Below are 20,998 nucleotides of genomic sequence, written 5' to 3'. Positions count from 1 at the left end.
TATTGCTAACATAATAACCTCTATTCGCAATGCTGACATGAATAGAAAAGGAATGGTTCGAATACCATCTACTAACATCACCGAAAACATTGTTAAAATACTTTTACGAGAAGGTTTTATTGAAAACGTAAGGAAACATCGGGAAAGCAACAAGGATTTTTGGGTTTTAACCCTACGACATAGAAGAAATAGGAAAGGACCATATAAAACGATTTTAAATTTAAAACGGATCAGTCGACTTGGTCTCCGAATATATTCTAACTATCAACAAATTCCTAGAATTTTAGGGGGAATGGGCATTATAATTCTTTCTACTTCTCGGGGTATAATGACAGACCGAGAAGCTCGACTACAGGGAATCGGCGGCGAAATTTTGTGTTATATATGGTAATCTTTATGATATTTGAATTATAGACAGAACTTTCCTATTTGTCAAAAAAAAAAAAAAAAAAGAGAAGAGGTAGGTTTCTAATACCACTCCCCCTTCATTAATTGATACTTTGAAAGGTGTTTCATCTAGAATGAAAGAACAAAAAAGGATTTCTGAATCACTTACCAATGGTATGTTTTGGGTTTGTTTAGATAATGAAGATCCAATTCTAGGTTACATTTCAGGAATGATTCGACATAGTTTTATCCATATATTAGGTCATAAAGAGTCAAAATTTCAGTAAGTTATTACGATTCAATCAGAGCAGAACCAAAGGGCGTATAATTTAGAGACTACGAAACAAAGATTCGAATGATTAGGTGAAGTAGTCTTTTCATTTTCACATGCAATTTCTTTTTTTGTAGGGATACAATTCGAAATAGAAAATTTCAAGAAACTTATTTTCTTCCAATAAGTAGATTCGGAATTAAGATAAGGAATGACAAATATGAAAATAAGGGCCTCCATTCGAAAAATTTGTGAAAAATGTCGCCTGATCCGTAGGTGGAGACAAATTATGGTAATTTGTTCCAATCCGAGATATAAACAAAGACAAGGATAATCTTTATAAAAAAGGACCCCTAAAGGCCACCCACAATATACATATAAAAATCAAATTAAAGGATCCGTTTTGACATGATATGGATATATCCATATATCTCTGACTTAGATTTATGAGATGATAAAATATGGCAAAACCCATACTAAGAATCGGTTCACGTAGAAATGGACGTATTAGCTCACGTAAAAGTACGCGTAGAATACCAAAGGGCGTTATTCATGTTCAAGCAAGTTTCAACAATACAATTGTGACTGTTACAGATGTACGGGATCGAGTAATTTCTTGGTCCTCAGCCGGTACGTGTGGATTCAAAGGTATAAGAAGAGGGACACCATTTGTCGCTCAAACTGCAGCAGGAAATGCTATTCGGGCAGTAGTGGATCAAGGTATACAACGAGCCGAAGTTATGATAAAGGGTCCTGGTCTCGGAAGAGATGCAACATTAAGAGCTATTCGTAGAAGCGGTATACTATTAAGTTTCATACGAGATGTAACCCCTATGCCACATAATGGCTGTAGGCCCCTTAAAAAACGACGTGTGTAAAAATAAACATTGAAGAGAAATTTCAAGAGAAATAAATAATTCAATGATTTGATAAAAAAATATTACTATGGTTCGAGAGAAAATAAGAGTATTGACTCGGACACTAAAGTGGAAGTGTGTTGAATCAAGAGCAGACAGTAAGCATCTTTATTATGGACACTTTATTCTGTCTCCACTTATGAAGGGGCAAGCAGATACTATAGGCATTGCAATGCGAAAAGCTTTGCTTGGAGAAATAGAGGGAACATGTGCAAAATCTGAAAAAATCCCACATGAATACTCTACCATAATCGGTATTCAAGAATCAGTAAATGAAATTTTAATGAATTTGAAAGAAATTGTATTGAGAAGTAATCTGTATGGAACTCGTGATGCATCTATTTGTGTCAAGGGTCCTGGATGCGTAACTGCTCAAGACATCATCTTACCACCTTCGGTGGAAATCGTTGATAATACACAACATATAGCTAACCTAACGGAGCCAATTAATCTGTGTATTGAATTAAAGATCGAGAGGAATCGCGGATATCGTATACAAACGCCAAATAATTTTCAAGACGCAAGTTATCCTATAGATGCTATATTCATGCCTGTTCGAAATGCGAATCATAGTATTCATTCTTATGTAAATGGGAATGAAAAACAAGAGATACTTTTTCTCGAAATATGGACCAATGGAAGTTTAACTCCTAAAGAAGCACTTCATGAAGCCTCTCGGAATTTGATTGATTTATTTATTCCTTTTTACATGCGGAAGAAGAAAAAGAAAACTTCCATTTAAAAAACAATAAACAGAAAGTTACTTTACCCCTTTTTACTTTTCATGAGAAATTGGCTAAACTAAGGAAAAAGAAAAAAGAAATAGCATTAAAATATATTTTTATTGACCAATCAGAATTTCCTCCTAGGATCTATAATTGCCTCAAAAGGTCCAATATACATACATTATTTGACCTTTTGAATAATAGTCTAGACGAACTTATGAAAATAAAACATTTTCGCATAGAAGACGTAAAACATATATTAGACATTCTCAAAATGGAAAAGAATTTTGCATAAATTGGAAATCTAGTGGATTTTTTTGTAGAAAAACTTTATAAAAAAAAATGGAATCCGTATACTCATACTCAAAATAAATAAAAAATTTCATCAAATAAATATGTGTATCTAGGAGTAATTCACTTTGAAGCAACTATTCTTTAGATACACACGTCGTGATATTTTAGTGATATTTTATTTATTTCACAATTGAATCAATTTAAAAAAGACCTAAAGTTAGGGATTTATCAATCGGTAATGTTGCTCCAATACCCAACCAAAGGGCTACTGCGGTACCAATCAAAAAGACGGTTGTCGCTACTGGACGACGAAATGGATTTTGGAATTTATTGACATTCTCCAAAAACGGTACAGTTAATAATCCCGCCGGTACGGAAACCATTAAAAGAACACCCAATAACTTATTTGGCACTGTACGAAGTATTTGAAATACGGGAAAGAAATACCATTCCGGCAATATTTCCAAAGGAGTTGCAAATGGATCTGCGGGTTCACCAATCATTGATGGTTCTAGAACCGCTAAGCCCACGTTACATGCAATAGTACCTAGAATTACTACTGGAAAAATATATAAAAGATCATTGGGCCATGCGGGTTCTCCGTAATAATTATGACCCATCCCCTTAGCCAATTTAGCTCTTAATACAGGATCATTCAAATCTGGTTTTTTTGTTATTAGGATAGGTGAATTATTATGGATCCATCCCCCCAAGGAACCGGACATGATAATTTTTCATCATCCGGCTCGAGCACAAATCAAACGAACCAACTGGATCCAGATAAAAAATCGATATCTTATCCATATCCAAGCATATATAAAATAAATGATTGATTCAATGTAAGAAAAAATTGAGAAGATTCTGTTTTGAAGAGTTACAATTATCCATTACAAGGAATTCAGTTCTTACAGATAAATGCTCAATACCCAAGTAGGCTTACAAAGTTGATAATGTTCAAGTGCTTTCTGGGTCGTCTCAGACCTTGTGATGAGGCTTTAGCCCCCAAAAATATTGAAACTTTTTACATCCAAAGGATTTACTTGTTACTAATATAGTCTAGCCTATGTTCTTCTTTAGATCTCTTGTTTCACTCCGATAGTATCATAAATCGAGTCAATGCAGAGGAAATGAATGCATTTTCATACTATTAAGTAAGTGAAATAGATAAAACATAATCTGTATTATGCCATATATATCACCTATTCTACTGGATCTTACGGAGCCTGGTCATGCATGACATGGTCAAGTCTGATCATAGAAAAGATTCTCTTCAAGCGAACCAGCCTACCCTCTGTATGGAGCTTTCGTGGTGGTTGGAATAAAGACACATTTGGTTGTGAATCCCAATGTGGCAGATAAAAACACATATATCTACACGGCCCAATCAATAGTTCAAGTCACACATTCCCATAATCCATTTTCTCTTCGAAGAATTCCCTTAAACTATTATTGAAAAATAACGAATCAAATTTCGTGGAGTTGAAGGGAAATATCCAAATACATGTCTTATTTTTCAATAATCCATATTTGCAGCAATGAAATACTCTTCTTCCTCCCCCGAGTAATCATAAATAACTAATTACAAATCTATGATTTCTATTCTCTATAAAGGACCAGAAATGCCTTGCTTACGTATCATTGGGAAGTGCATTAACATAAAATACGGCAGTAAGAAGAGGTAATACAAAAGTGTGTAAACTATAAAAACGAGTCAAGGTAGATTGTCCCACACTAGCACTTCCGCGTAATAACTCTACCAAAGGCGACCTTATTACTGGAATAGCTTCCAGTACACCTGTTACAATTTTGACTGCCCAATAACCAATTTGGTCCTGAGGTAAGGAATAACCAGTTACACCAAAGGATGCGGTCAATACAGCTAGAACCACACCTGTAACCCAAGTCAATTCACGAGGTTTTTTAAATCTACTAGTAAGATACATGCGAAATACGTGCAAGATCATCATTAAGACCATCATACTTACCGACCATCTATGAACTGATCGGATTAACCAACCAAAGTTAGCTTCCATCATTATATATTGAACAGAAGCAAAAGCCTCAGTAACGGTCGGACGGTAGTAAAAAGTCATAGCAAACCCCGTAGCTACTTGTACTAAAAAACAAGTAAGCGTAATTCCTCCTAGACAATAAAATATGTTGACATGAGGAGGAACGTATTTGCTAGTTATATCATCTACAATCGCCTAAATTTCAAGATGTTCTTTGAACCAATCATACACTTTATTGAGATAGGTAAACCAAGGGGACCCCCCCTTTGAGAACCGTATATGAGAATTTCATCTCGTACGACTCAAACAGAAACACCCAAATACCGCTCGTAACGATATGTGTACTAAAAAGTTTCAAACTTCTTAATGTTATGATTCAATTTTTTCTATGAAGATACGAAAGAATCAAAATCCAAAAAGTCTTCTTTGTAGTTATAATGCCCAAATATCAAGTCGGCTCATTCATATTTATATTGATCATTAGGGGCCTCTTGAATCTTCTATTTACCTATTTTTTCCTTTGATTTGTATGTAATGGGACTTTACTCTTGTTTTCTTTATTATTGATAGGAATTCTCTTGTTAAGACCCTATGAATCAATTAAAACCTTAGATTCAGACTAGAACCACGATGATTCAATAAAAAAACCTTACAAGAAAAGTTCAAAAATTCACTGAGTAAGAACCCTTGGATTATCACTTATTCAATGCTTATTCAATGACTGAATATAATGAAAAAAAGACAAAGAAACGTTTATCCTTTAACCAAAATAAGTATAAACGAAAGAATAATTTTTTTTTTCGTAGTCCGGCCATGAGGTCTGATAAGTATGAATCATAGTTCTAATATTTGTTCTAATATTTTGGAATTTATTTCATATATTCTGTGCTCCAGATATTAGCCTAGACTGAATATCCAACGAGATAAAATCATCTGGATCAAGATGATCGACTTCTTCTCTGTTGTATCCATAGGATCAATTCTAACAAGTCACACACTCATATTCCGAAAATACAGAAAAAAATAATTTCCACGATCGAACTACCAAAAAAGAGTGGGCTAAAAAGTGGAAACCTACATACTTTAGACTTTCCTTTTTATTGAAAAGTTATTTAGGGGTTCTTGTGAATCGAATCTAATTGCTTGAAATTCCATCCAGTAAAATGGAAGAATTATAAATCTCCAAAATAATACATAGGAATATCGCAAATAGACCCATCGCGACACCCATTAAAGGTGTAGTTCCCCACCCAGGAGTCACTTTACCATATTCTGAATTCAAGGATTTCAATAAATCCCCTACAATAGTTCGTCTTGGCCCAGATCTAGAACTATCGTCAATGGTTTGTGTAGCCATAAATAATCCTATATATATTTTTTAATTCAGTGAGATTTGTTGATTTTGTATACCATTCCGTTGTAAATAAATGATCTTATCATAGATCCATTGTGATCTTGAAATTATATAATAATGGAAACAACAACCCTAGTTGCCATCTCTATATTTGGTTTACTTGTAAGTTTTACCGGGTATATATATTATATTGATACATATGTATTGACCAAAGTGACGTATCTAGTCTACATATATCTAAACATAAATCCATATTAATTTAATAAATAATCAAATATGGTGTCACGTCTCGTTTGCTTTCCATCTGCCACAAGATTCTTCTTTTCTCTAGATTTATTATAGGTCAGCAGTGAGGTCATCATAATTTTGGATTTTTTTTTAAATACACTTTTGTTCTTAAAACTTTAACTTAATTGCTCAAAACTACTAATTTTGGTTTATGAAATTTAATTTTTTTTAATTAATTTTATCTTTGAGGTTCCAGAGTAACATGAACCTGAAAGAATGTCCTATTCGATAATCATTTCGTTTCTAGATTGAAAATTAAACTAATTTACTACAAGAAAAAGAATATCTTCCGACGCGCTAAAGTACAAGAGCTAAATACATAATGGATTTAAAAAAAATAAAGTTTTTAAAAATATAATATTTTTAATTTTCAAATGTTGACTTGATTTTTGAAAAAATTAGTAAAATATAGATAATAAATCAATAAATTTAGAACTAGAATGAGTGTTTATATGATTAATTTTCAAAAACAAAAATAAAAAAATGAATGACCCATTTGATAACCATTTTGTTTTTTGTTTTTGTTTTTGAAAATCAAGTTTATGGACATTACTTCCACTTCTAAACTTTTTCATTTGTTATTTACTTTTTACTAATAGTTTAAAATTCCAAGCAAAATTTTGAGAACAAAAAAAAAGTAACTTTCAAAAAGTTATTTTTATTTTTGAAATTTAGCTAAGAATTTAACTATTGTAATTAAGAAATATGCAAATCAAAATAAAAATGTGGATGATATAAGTTTAACTTAAAAAAAATGATTATCAAATGGGGCTCAAATGATTGTCAAATTGGGTGTTTGAGGCCAATATCATGTCTGGTCTCTAAAATCTTATTTTGATTTCCTTTTGAGAATTTTTTTTCTAATTGAGTATAAAATTTGAAATTGGCTTCTATTTGGTCTTTAACTAAACATCAATAAGCTTATTTTAAGAGCGATTCTTTTTTTTCCTTCTAATTATCATATTTTTTTTATAAAAAATATCAACAATATTCTTGGACAAGAGATTTTTTTTTTTTGTCAAAATGAACATAATTCAATTAATATAATACTTACACTATCAAACTAAATAATTTTGAATAATATATATTTTTCAATAGAATAAGTTTGAGATCTCTCTCACAAGTGTAACTTTGATCTTTCACGTATAAGAATACCTTCCACGTATAAGAAATCGTACTTGAAAATGGTCTAGGGAGGACATCAAGACAAACAACTGAAAACTAAAAATAATTTCACTACGCAATCATTTGAATTGACACACTTGCTTTCCGTACTACCAATGTTTAGTACATATAAAATTCTTTAGGAAAGCAGAACCCTAAAATTAAGAGACTTTATATATTGACAACTTTAAGAAGGTAGAAGATAAAATTAGTGAACTGCTGGCATCCAGAGAATGAAATAATCCTTTGAAATAAGGTACACATAATCTCCTTAACAACAAAACTTTTTCTAGGCAAATAAGACACCCAAAGAGACAAATTTAAAAAATATGTTAGACACATACAAAAATATAGCCAACATCAAAATACTAACTCTACATAAAAAATTAAAATAGAATGAGAACCAACAGATATATGTGGACCAAAGTCATATTAATAATATATACAGATTCGTATGCAATATAATTTATAATCCACAAATTGATATTTTATTTTATTTATTTATTGTTCGTAAAGTATAAGGAAAATATATTATTTTTGACAAATCAAACTCATCAAAATACGTGGAGTTGATTTAACCAAAAATAGTGGACTCTATCCATCACTTCCCCACAAGACTATTTTTAAAAATTAAGCCATTATTATTATATTGCGAAAAAATTCCATTTTTTTTTCAAACCTATTGAATTGCAATAAGATGAATTCAAATATTAAATTGCATAACATAGCTAACGAAATTTTAGTTCGAATCTTATCTCAATTATGTTAAAAAAGAGATTGTGCAAAATTTAAGCTTAAAGTTTAGTTAACCTTTTAAGTTAACTCACCTTAATTTATCAAAAAAAAAAAAAAAAAAAAAAAAAAAAAAAAAAAAAAAAAAACTCTTTAGACAAAATTAAATATGAAACTTAACAAACCCCGCAATTTTTGTGGACAAATTTCGTATTAATTTTTAGTTAAGAAGTTACTGTACATGATTTACCAAATCATCTCTAAACTAAATAAGCTTTTATTTTTATTTGTAAATATTATATCTATTAACATGTTGATATAATATTAAGTTTTCTTTCGTTTATCAACTTAAATTTTCTTGAGTCAAATGATGGTTTAATAGTCTCGTAGTAAAGAGTCCAAGAAATATCTTATTTTATTTTCAATTAATATTGATTTCCATATTTTCACACAATTAGAAATTTTTTTTTGGAGATCTATCTTCCTTTTAGTATAACTATAAAAAAATTATTATAAATGACAAAACTGATAAAAATATCACATAAACTATTATTTGTGTTTATTATGACTCATATAGTAGTCCATCGCAAATAAATTGTGATATTTTATTATTAGTTGTAAATATTTTGGTTTATTTTCCTTCTTTTAAATTTATTAATTTGAACTATGCTTACATAGTCTTCAAATCTTTTTATTTAAATGCGAATAATTTGTCAAGTCGAATTTAGCTCAATTGACATTTGAATGTGTTAAAAATGACGAGATTCGTGGTTGAAATGTATCCCAATTAAATTGAAAAAAAGAAAATGATAACGATTAAGAAGAAAATTTCAAAGAAGTTTGATCGGGGGGATTTTTCCAGAACGGCATAGAAGCTTGGAAAGAGGGGCCTATGTTATTTCTCCTTCTCACCTTTCCCTTCTTTTGTCTTTTACCCTTCTCTCTCCAATTTTGCAATTTTTCCTTCTTCCCTATAAAATGGGTCTACTCTCAATCTCAATTTCTCAATCTCTCTCCACAATTCCCAATTGGTTTGAAGGATTGTTCTCATTTGGGTAGCACCAACAATGGCAGATGAAGTGAAGCTGTTGGATTTCTGGCCCAGCATGTTTGGTATGCGAGTTAAAATAGCTCTGGCCGAGAAGGGCGTGGCCTATGAGTATTTGGAACAAGATCTGAGGAATAAGAGCCCTTTGCTTCTTGAAATGAACCCCATTCACAAGAAAATCCCTGTTCTTATTCATAATGGAAAACCCATTTGTGAATCTTCCATTATTGTTCAGTATATTGATGAATTTTGGAATGATAAAGCTCCTTTGTTGCCATCTGATCCTTATGAGAGAGCTCAGGCCAGGTTTTGGGTGGATTTCATCGATAAGAAGGTGACGTTTGTTTTCTCCTCTCGCTTTTTTAGAATTTTTTTTTTCTTTTTTAATTAGTACAATAAGAAGGAAAAGCCAAAGAAAACATACGAGTGTTGAGTAACGATGAGATTGTGGTTTAAATTTCTCTATCAGAGTAGAACACATGTTGTTTATGGTGGTTGAGTTATTACTAATTTTTGGTGGACATCCCCTTTTAACTCGAATCTTTTTCTTTTATTATATTATCATATTCCTTCATTCATCTTATCCTCAATCTTCTACTTCTCCTGTTCTTTTCCCTCCTTGAAATTAGGACAAGTAATTTTATTTTATCATTAAGATTTTGATTTTTTGACTCGTTAATTATAATTAATATCTTAACTAGGTGAATAATAACGAACGACATAACACACTAGGATGAAGTCTTTTTGATAAAATGTAATGTAAAAATAGTGATGAGAATTTATGTTGGAGTGATGGGTTATTTTCAAAATGAAATACTTGAAAAGCCTTAATATTTTGGTTTAAATATTGAACAGCTTTATGATCCTACAAGAAAGATATGGGGCAGCAAGGGAGAGGAGCATGAGACAGGAAAGAAAGAAATGATAGAAATTTTGAAGAAATTGGAAGAAGTTTTAGGAGAAAAGGGTTACTTTGGAGGTGAGAGTTTGGGAGTTGTAGACATTAGTTTGATTGGATTTTCGTCATGGTTTTATACGTATGAGACCATTGGGAAGTTCAGCATTGAGGCCGAGTGTCCAAAGATAATGAGTTGGGTGAAGAGATGCTTACAAAATGAGAGCGTTTCAAAGTCCCTCCCTGACTCCAAAAAGGTCTACGAGTTGGTGGTTGAAATGCAGAAAGCTATGGGGGTTAATTGACCAAACAAACTCTTGGCAGCAGCCTTTTATTTCCATATGTACTGTTTTATGTAGTTTGGGGCTGTTTGGATATTAAAAAGATCAAAAGGTTTGTTCATCTGCACATTGGGTGTGTGTGCTTTGAACAATTTGTCAATGTAGTGAGTCACATATGAATAAATAAATAGCAATGGCATGGCCAGCTTTGGTTCTTGTGGGTGCTCATTCACCTTTGTGCACTTCATTCTTCACACTAACTAAAATCTGGTATCTGGCACTTTTATTTTTATAAATGATTGGATTTAACATACATCAGATTAGGTGCAACCAATCATCCAATAGTTCCATTTGGATAACTTTCTTATTTTTTTTCTTCTCTTGTATGCAATTTATTCTAATTTTGCTCAATGTTGTTTTCTCCTTTTATTCTCTTCAAGGGAAATGACCCTTTTCTTTTTCTCTGTTGTGTGCGGCCATAGTTCAACAATGACTTTTTTTTTCTTCAGAAAAACAGTTAAATAAAAGGAAGATTTAGGGTAAATAAGCGAGAATAATTATTTTCAATTGTATGTAACTTTTTTTTAGGGAAACCAAAAATAAAATTACGAGGTCTTTATGTCTCAACAAGGTGTCAACCGTTAAGAAATAAATAAAGAAAATAGGAGTTTTCGAGAGAAACATTGAAACTTGAACAAAAGGAGCTCTTTTCATTTCCCTTCCTACGCGAGTTTTTGTGGGATAATTTTTGGAACTATAATTTTTATTTAGAAAAATACTCAGTTGTATTTCAGATATTATCCATATTTATGCATCGTTTCAAATTGTTCAATCATAATTTGTGAGAAGTCAAAAACATTTTAACCCTTTCTTGGTATGAATAATTAAAGAAGATGCACAAAGATGAATACATTTTGGGATGTATCAAAGTATTACCATTTTATTTATAACTTGACACGTTATAAAATGATATATTAATTAATTATTTATTTACTTGTGGACTCCTTGTAAGTCTTAAATTATACTTTTATGGTCAATAAATGAATATAATATGAAAATTTTTAAATATTACCATATTACTAGATTTTTTCTCGAGTTTTGTACCATTTTTTTATCACCATTAGGAGTAAAAATTTCCTGGACTTATTAATGGTTCCCGAGTAAGTAAAGACTAAAACGTCACGTTTTGTATCAATTTTCAAATTTTAATTTTATAGACATCAAGGATAATTGTTTTAAATGGCTGATCACCCTCGGTGGCTATTGTTTTAAACTTCTGAAGTATTGTTGCAAAAATCAAACCAATAGTTTATTTAGGATTCTATGATTGCTTGTTTTTACTAAACTGATTGGATGTTTTGTGCAATGGATTAGGGAAAAGATAACTAAAACGGTCATTTGTTTTTTTTTTCCAGCATGTCTTCCTCAATTATCGCTTTATTGGAAAATGAGAAATTAACCAGCGAAAATTACGCGACGTGGAAATCGAACTTGAATACGATTCTTGTTATCGATGATCTGCGGTTTGTCTTAACTGAGGAGTGTCCTCAGGTCCCTACTTGAAATGCACCCTTAAATGTTAGGGATGCATATGACCGTTGGATAAAGTCCGATGAAAAGGCCCGAGTCTATATCCTGGCAAGTCTATCTGATATACTCAATAAGAAGTATGAGGTCATGCTCATTGCTCGTGAAATCATGGAGTCCCTCCAGGGTATGGTTTGACAACCGTCCATTTAGATCTGGCACTAGACCCTCAAATACGTTTATAATGCACGTATGAAGGAAGACCAATCAGTTAGAGAACATGTTCTCGACTTGATGGTCTAGTTTAACGTGGCTGAAATGAATGGGGTGGTCATTGACGAGCAAAGTCAGGTGTCTTTTATTCTGGAATCTCTTCCGAAGAGCTTTCTTCAATTCCGTAGCAATGCGGTTATGAATAAAATCTAGTACACCATAACGATTCTATTGTCCTAGATAACAATATTTCTCTTGTTTGTAGGTCTAAACTACTTAGCATTAACGGTCAACTTCACTTCAAGACTCGGAGAAGACTATATCCTTCAAGCTTCAAAACTCTTCAATGGTTTACCTGAATGTAGCTCAATCATGTAGATGAAGCTCTGAGGAACTAGACGATAGTTTAATTATGTAAATGATATTACGAAGCACTAGACGATCGTGTAGGCGATAGTTGAATGGAACTAAACAATCGTATAGACGACAACTAAGGAACTAGACGATCGTATAGACGATGCAATGTGGAACTAAAAGATTGTGTAAATGATGCAAGATGAACTAAACGATCGTGAATACGATACTTAAGTAAAAGCTAGACAATCGTAGATAAAGAAAGAAAGAACACAAGTATTTAAGTGTTTCAACCAAAGGCTTACGTCAACTGTGCAAATCGGGAGGGTCTCTTTTTATTACTTCTTCTTTAAACTTCTTTACAGAATAAATGTCTTGCTCCCTCTCGTTCTTCTTATTCTCTCATTCATTTTCTTTTTATACATGCGCTCATTTTCAACGAAGAAGCTGGTGGTTACAACATACAAAGCAGAAAGAGATGACAACGATCAATTGCCTGCAACTTATTTCTTTTTGTCTCGGTTCTTTCTGTAACAGTTTCCACCTTTGTAAACATCTAGAGTACCTTTCCCTTTTTGCTTGTTGAATTGATCTTAGCTAACCTTTTTCAGGTAACTTGAACCCAAGGAGGTCCAAGGAACTACCAAGCTTTCTTTAAGGAACTGTCTTGGTCAACATATTAGCCATATTGTCTGAGGGATGTATCTTTACTACCTCAATTCCCCTTTCTCAATCTCCTGTCTGATAAAATGGTACTTGATGTCAATGTGCTTGGTTCTGCTGTGAAACTATTGGTTTTTAGACAAATAGATTGTGCTCTGATTGTCATAATATATTCTCACCTTTGTTTGTATAATGCCGAAATCGTTTAGTAATCCCTTCAGCCACAAACCTTCTTTCACAACCTCAGATAGAGCTATAAACTCAGCTTCTGTTATGGAAAGGGCCACAATAGATTGCAAACTTGCCTTCCAACCTATCAAATTGTTTACCCATAGGAAAGTATATCTAGATAGTGAGTGCCTTCTATCTAGATCACCTGCATAATCAACATCAACATAACCATACGTCTCATCATTAGAGGGGTCATTTTGTCTATATAAGATTCGAGCTTCCTTTGATGAACAAAGATACCTCAGTATCCATTTAACTGCTTCCCAATGTGGTTTACCAGGATTGACCATGTATCTACTGACCAAACTTGTAGCATAGGACAAATCTGGTCTGGTTGAAGTCATTAGATACATCAAAGATCCCACTGCCTGGGAATAGGGAACAACCTTCATATGGTTTATGTGATCTTCATTTGTACTCTTTGGACTGTTTGCAGCTGAGAGCTTAAAATGAGGTGCAAGAGGAGTGCCAACAGGTTTAACACCATCCATTTTGAACCTCTGAAGTACTTTTCCACAATATTCAGCTTGACTCACATACAACCTATCTTGCTTTCTATGTTTGTCAATTTCAATGCCAAGAATCCTTCTAGATTCTCCTAGGACTTTCATGTCAAACTCTTTCTTTAGAAGAGCTTTGACATGTCCCAACTCTTATTTGGATCTTCCAGACAGCAACATATCATCTACATAAAGGATTAGATACACTGGTTCTTTGAAGTTCTTAGAGTTGGTATACATACACCAATCATAGAAGCTTCTCTTGAATCCCATTTTAGAGACCACTTCATCAAATCTGTCATACCAACATCTTGGTGACTGCTTGAGACCATAGATAGACTTAATAGACACACAAAGTCTTCTTCTCCTTTCTTCACATACCCTTGAGGTTGCTTCATATAGATAGTTTCATTCAACAATCCATGTACGAATGCTATCTTTACATCCAATTGGTCTAACTCCAAGTCCTTTTGAATAACTAGGGAGATGAGTAGCCTAATGGATGTGTGTTTCACCACAGGAGAAAAAGCCTCTGTATAGTCAATCCCTTCCTTTTGTGTGAATCCCTTTGCAACAAGTCTTGCCTTGAATCTATAATTTTGGTCCCCTGGAATTTCTTCTTTGAACTTGTATATCCACTTACATGAAATAGGTTTGTACCCTTTAGGCAAAGGTACTAGTTTCCAGGTATCATTTTGGTTGAAAGACCTCATTTCATCATTCATTGCCTCAATCCACTATCTAGCATCAGGGCTGTTAGTTGCTTCCTCAGAACTGGTGGGTTCATTGTTGCTCAATGAAATAACATTTAAAATAACACTAGCAAAGTCAGATTCTAGATATCTTGTAGGGGGCACAATGGTTTTTCTAGTTTTGTCCCTTGTTAAGGAATAATTTTGTAAATCTCTATGTGTCTCTACTTGTTCACTTGACAGAAGTTCACTTGTCTCAGTAGTGTCATCACCTTCAGCTTCTAGATTCTGAGAAGAAGTAGAAGCTTCTTGATCATTTTGAGGCTTTACCTCAAACCTTATGCTACTGGTCTTAGACATAGATATAGATTATTGCTCGGACATCATAAAAATCTCATTTTCTCTGAACACAACATCTCTACTATTAACACATCTTTTCTCAATAGGATGCCATAGTCTATATCCTTTCACTCTAGGTGTAAAGCATAGAAACATGCATTTGATAGCCCTAGGTTTCAACTTACCTTGGCTTTGATGCATATACCCTACACACCCAAACACCTTCAAGTGTTTCAGCTTGGGAGGCTTTCCTATCCACCTTTCTTCTTGAGTTTTCAGCTCAATGGATTGATGTGGACACCTATTTAGAGTGTAGACTGTGTAGGAAACTGCCTCTGCCCAATATTTCTCAGGCAAAAGAGCATTAGACAATTGACATCTCACCCTTTCAAGCACTGTTCTGTTTAGTCTTTCAACAACTTCATTTTGTTGAGATGTATACCTCACTATTCTGTGCCTCACAATACCATTTTCCCTGCAAAACAAGTTGAACTCCTCTCCACAAAACTTTAAACCATTGTCAGTTCTCAAGTGTTTGATATGTTTAGAGGTTTGCTTTTCAATCAAGGTTTTCCATTCTTTGAATCTCCCAAACACTTCATCTTTGGTTTTTAGAAAATAAACCCAACTCTTTCTTGAATAATCATCAACAAAGAAAAAGAAGTACCTTGCTCCACTTAGTGAAGGAGAGTGTATTGGACCCCATAGGTCAGAATGTACATATTCAAATATCTCTTTGGAAGTATGCTATCCTTTAGGGAAACCTTGCCTTGTTGCCTTGCCAAGAATAAATGTTCACAAAACTTCAAGCTGTCTCCAACAACTTTAAGAAGAATCCCTTGTTTTGAGAGAACTTGCAGCCCTTTCACACTAATATGAGATAGCCTCTTGTGCCATAGCTCATCTTCTGTGGGTTCTTCATCTGTAGCCATCAAGGCTGAGTGTGGCTTTTGCACATCTTTAATGACAAACAAGGCATTAACTTTGACTTTTGAGTTTTTAATTATCTTAAAGGTGCCTTTAACTCCTCTGTATTCACAGCCAATGGAGTCAAACATCCCCAATGATAGGAGATTTCTCTTTAATGTAGGAACATGCCTCACATTCTCGATCAACTTCATTGAACCATCTTGTAACTTCAAGTAAATAGACCCAATTCCAACAGCCCTACAGGTATTGTTATTTCCCATGTAGATCAGCCCTCCATCCCACTTCTCGTAGGTAAAAAACCACCCTTTAGTTGGTGTTATATGGACTGAACAACTGGAATCTATCACTCAATCTTGAGTCTCCATAGAATTCTGCTCACCACACTTTTCAGTTGCTGCCAAGGCATCTGAATTCACAAGGGAATTTTCTCCCACAATTGCTTTTTGTCTGTTTTCCTCCTTTGTTCTATTGGTTCAGCTTCCTCTTCAAGGCATAACAGTCTTTCTTCATGTGTCAAAGTTTGTGGCAAAAATGATATTTGATTTTAGACTTTTCACCACCATTCTGATTGCCCTTCCCATTGTTCTTTTTTTTCCCTTTTGAAAACAAACATTCTCCTCCTAGCTGCTATTTCTTGCTCATTTGTAACTCTAGTTCTCTGACTCTTATTGTTGAAATTATTGCTTCTATAGTGATTCTTTCTCTACCATACTTCATGGTTGTTTTGACATCTTTAAACGATTCTGGTAGAGAGTTAAGTAAGATAAAAGCCTCATTTTCTTCCCCAATGTTGTCTTCTATTGATATGAATTCTGATGACAATATTTTGAATTCGTTTAAATTGTCAGTGAGAGATTTTGCAGCATCCATCTTATATGTGAATAATCTTTCCCTCAAGAATGCTTTATTAGGCAAGTCTTTGTTGAGATAAATCTCGTTTAATTTGTTCCAGAGATCATAAGCAGTTGGCTGGTCAACTATCTGCCTTAATGTTGGGTTTTATGTCCTACAACTCGTGGTTTGGAAACAATAAAACTTATTCTGAAAATTCAATAAGTTGTTGTTGAATATATATATTGCTTATTAGGAATCTAATTAACCTAAAAGACCCATGACTATTACATGAGTACTTGAACTTTATGTGGAGACATAAAAGTGAATCAGGTTTGAGTAAATAGTCAAAATGATCTAGTATATGAATAAGGTTGGGTGTCTTATTCTGGTAACACCATTGGATGCAACCTACTCTGTAGTTGTTACAAAGAGTTGTAAAGTGCTTCAAACAAAATGATCCTAATTCATATATGTTATGACACAAGGAGTGGGGGCGTCCTGTGCAAATGAGTTTGTACAAGATCGGACCATGAAATTAGTCACTCTTACTTTATGACGTTGTTTATTGTTTAAGACTGACTATTTCAAAGCGATAACCTAGGTAACTTGACCTTAATCCTTAGCTAACTATGAGCTCTTGTTTATTTGGGATTATCCTTAAATTTGCATAAGTGAGGGTTGGCTCAACAACGCCAACTCAATAAACCTCCATTTCATGGGTAAGATTGGGTAGATAGTCGAGGACATAAGGTGCAAGAAGGAATTCACTCCTACCCGCTTTTAGGGATAGTAGAGATGTTGTTCTTTTAAGTGCTGACTCCGGGTCTTGAACAAGGGGCCCCACCCTCTCATTGGCCCGAGAGGGACTCGGTTTGTTGATTGGATCACAAATCAATTGTTCATTAGAGGATTAATGGGACTTAAGGAGTAGGAGGTAATCTCGGGGGTAAAACAGACATTTGACCAAACCATTATTACAAACAACCTGTGAAGGGTTAACTTACTAATCATGGTTATATCGAGTGGACATAATATATCTACAGTGAGGGGAGTTCAACTATGGGCTTTAGTGGAGTGATCCATTAGTTAACGAATGGGGTTAATTCGATGTAATGAGTTTAGCCAATTAATCTCGGATCGTTGGAGCCCATGATTTATAGGTCTGCGAGGTCCCCTTACTAGCTCGTAAATGGATTAGCTTTAGAGTAGTGTGATAAGTTAATTTGAAACGTTCAAATTAGAATTAAAGGAATTAGTAATTATATGAGTTATAATTACACGTTTAATTTTAAGAATTAAACGAAATAGGAGAATTAATATTTAAATATGACTTAAATATATAAAGGTAGATTTATGTAAAATTAATTTAATATTTGATATTAAATTAATTAGAATTAATTAAATTGTTAATTAATTATTATTAATTTTATTAGAAAAATTAATTATTGAATTAATTTTGTAAAATTAATAAAGATTTCATTTTTGAAAAGAAAATTAATTTTAGAAATTAATTTTGAAAATCAAATTTGAAAAGGAATAAAAAATGGAAAATCCCAAAAAGTGGGATTTTTCCAGTTTCTATTCACGTAGTATATTCATGGTTTCACCATGAATTTGAGTCAATCTTCCAAGCATGAGTTGCAATACATGCAGCAATGGTGTTTGCATGATAGTCATGCAATAAATTAAGAAGATTGGGCTGAGAATCGGTGATGTCGTTGATAGTTTTTTTTTACTGAAAAAGCTTGAGGTTGAAGAAGGTCTTCAACCATGGTGATGCAGTAACCTAATCTCCAAATTCCCTTAATCTAAGCTTATTTTGAGTCTCACAACTTAATCTAAAATTCCAAGAGAATAGTGGGGAAGATCTTGAGTTGGTCCACAACAAGATTTGGAGAAGTTTATAGCTGAGAATCAAGATTTCAAGAAGTTCTACAAAGGTATGACTTTCTCTTGTTAACGTATGAGCATGCTTTAGTTACTGCCAAAATTAATGAATTAGAGTGCTTATTGATCCTTATTGATCCTTTTTGCTTCCGCTGCCTACTGATATACTCCAACACTTAAAACACTATCTGTAACATTCAAGACAATAGTTTCACAGGCATTACCTCTATTGTTTCTTTTTCTGCATCTGTGAGTGTTTCAAGGTATTTTGTTGGGTCTGTTATGGCCAGAAGTGCCTCTGTTGTCCCGATACTGTCTTGATCTTCGCTTTCAAAATTCAAAGTTTGTCTTTCCATCACACTTCTCGATTTCATACCTGATTGTAGCCATTCTTGAACTTCAAGATTGACTTGTCTGAATCTTTGTATGCAAGAATTCAAATCTTGGATCTGTGTTAAGTTGTTCTCTGAGCTTTGATACCACTTGTTTTCCTAGATAGCAATATTTCTCTTGTTTGCAGGTCCAAACTAGTCAACATTAACAGTCAACTTCACTTCAAGACTCAGGGAAGACTATATCCTTCAAGCTTTAAAACTCTTCAATCGTTTACCTAAATGTAGCTCAATTGTGTAAACGAAGCTCTGAGGAACTAGATGATATTTCAATAATGTAAAAAACATTACGAAGCACTAGATGATCGTATAGGTGATAGTTGAATGGAACTAAACGATCGTATAAACGACAACTAAGGAACTAGACGATCGTAGACGATGCAATTTGGAACTAAATGATCATGTAAACGATGCAAGAGGAACTAAATGATCATGTACACGATACTTAAGTAAAAGCTAGATGATCATAAATAAAGAAAGAAAGAACACAAGTATTTAAGTGGTTCAGCTAAAGGCCTACGTCCACTGTGCAAATTGGGAGGGTCTCTTTTTATTACTTCTTCTTTAAAATTCTTTATAGAATGAATTCCTTACTCTCTCTCGTTCTTGTTATTCTCTCATTCATTTTCTTTTTATATAGGTGCTCATTTTCAACGAAGAAGCTCTGGTGGTTACAACAAACAAAACAGAAAAAGACGACAACGATCAACTGCCTGCAACTTCATTTCTTTTTGTCTCAGTTCTTTTTGTAACAGACTCTCCTGAATGAGTTGCAGACCTACCAGTCTCTTATGAAAGGTAAGGGACTGGTAGAGGAGAGACAAATATTGCCCATTCTAGAAAGTTTCATAAGGGTTCATTCTCAAGAACTAAGTCTGTACCTTCATCTTCTGGTCTTAAGAAGGTTCAGAAGAAGAAAGGAGGAAAGGGGAAGGCTCCCTCCACTGGGAAGAGTAAGGGAAAGGCCAATGCGGCCGACAAGGGCAAGTGCTTCCAATGCAATGTGGAAGGTCACCGGAAGAGGAACTGCCCAAAGTACTTTACTAGACGAAGAAGGAAAAGGAAGGTAAATGTGATTTACTTGTTTAGAAACATGTTTAGTGGAAAATGATCACAATGCCTGGATACTTGATTTAGTAGCCACTGATCATGTTTGTTCTTCTTTACAAGAAACTAGTTCCTTTTAGCAGCTTGTTGAGGGTGAAATGACGCTCAAGGTTGGAACTGGAGACATCATTTCAGCTCGTGCAGTGGGAGTTGTGAAGTTGTTTTCTGGAAATAGATTTCTTTTCTTAGAAAGTTTGTATATTGTTCTTAAAATGAAAAGGAACTTAGTATCTATTTCCTGCTTAATCGAACATATGTATTCAGTATTTTTTTACAAGTAATGAAGCGTTCATTTAAAAACAAATGGGATTCATATTTGTTTGGCTAAATTAGAAAATAACTTGTATGTGTTAAAATCAACTGAAACAAAAGCACTTTTAAATCATGAGATGTTTAAAACTGCTAATACTCAAACTAAAAGGCATAGAATTTCTCCAAGTAACAATAATACTTATCTTTTGTACTTAAGATTAGGTCATATTAATCTTGATAGGATTGGGAAAATTGGTACAGAATGAACTTCTAAATGAGTTAGAAAATGATTCGTTACCTTCATGTGAATTTTGTCTTGAGGATAAGATGACTAAAATACCTTTTAGTGGAAAAGGTTATAGAGCCGAAGAGCCCATAGAGCTCATACATTTGGATCTTTGTGATCCAATGAATATAAAAGCTAGAGGAGGGTATGAATACTTCATCTCTTTTATAGATAATTATTCGAGATATGATTACTTATACCTAATGGAACATAAGTTTAAAGCCCTTGAAAACTTCAAGGAGTATAAGGCAGAAGTTGAAAATCTATTAGATAAGACTATTAAAACACTTCGATCTGATCGAGTTGGGAAGTACATGGATTTAAGATTCCAAGACTATATGATAGAAACTGGAATCCAATCTCAACTCTTAGCACTTCGGCAAAATGGTGTATCAGAAAGGAGAAATAGAACCTTATTAGACA

At 33.5% G+C, this 20,998-nt stretch overlaps 1 protein-coding gene and 1 long non-coding RNA gene across 2 annotated transcripts; both read left to right on the top strand.

The window, feature by feature from the left end:
- Positions 1 to 8,965: 8,965 nt before the first annotated feature.
- Positions 8,966 to 10,584, top strand: LOC120067060 (glutathione S-transferase 3-like). The gene is made up of 2 exons (XM_039018443.2): positions 8,966 to 9,526; positions 10,048 to 10,584. The coding sequence occupies exons 1-2, from the start codon at positions 9,212 to 9,214 to the stop codon at positions 10,390 to 10,392; spliced, it is 660 nt and encodes a 219-aa protein (XP_038874371.2). The 5' UTR covers positions 8,966 to 9,211; the 3' UTR covers positions 10,393 to 10,584.
- Positions 10,585 to 11,525: 941 nt separating this feature from the next.
- On the top strand, positions 11,526 to 13,318 carry LOC150038775 (uncharacterized). The gene is made up of 2 exons (XR_016529421.1): positions 11,526 to 12,246; positions 12,374 to 13,318. It is a non-coding gene; the product is annotated as an uncharacterized LOC150038775 (long non-coding RNA).
- The last annotated feature ends 7,680 nt before the right edge of the window (positions 13,319 to 20,998 follow it).

The sequence above is a fragment of the Benincasa hispida genome, chromosome 1, assembly GCF_027475165.1.
Source record: "Benincasa hispida cultivar pf3 chromosome 1, pf3_genome.v1.1, whole genome shotgun sequence".
NCBI classification, from domain to species: Eukaryota; Viridiplantae; Streptophyta; class Magnoliopsida; order Cucurbitales; family Cucurbitaceae; genus Benincasa; species Benincasa hispida.
The sequence above is the reverse complement of the archived record's forward strand: the minus strand, read 5'-3'. Positions and strand labels throughout refer to the sequence as shown.

Coding starts and splice junctions, on each gene's coding strand:
- LOC120067060 (XM_039018443.2), top strand. CDS start 9,212: ATGGCAGATGAAGTGAAGCTGTTGGATTTCTGGCCCAGCATGTTTGGT. Junction 9,527..10,047: donor TGGATTTCATCGATAAGAAG/GTGACGTTTGTT, acceptor AATATTGAACAG/CTTTATGATCCTACAAGAAA.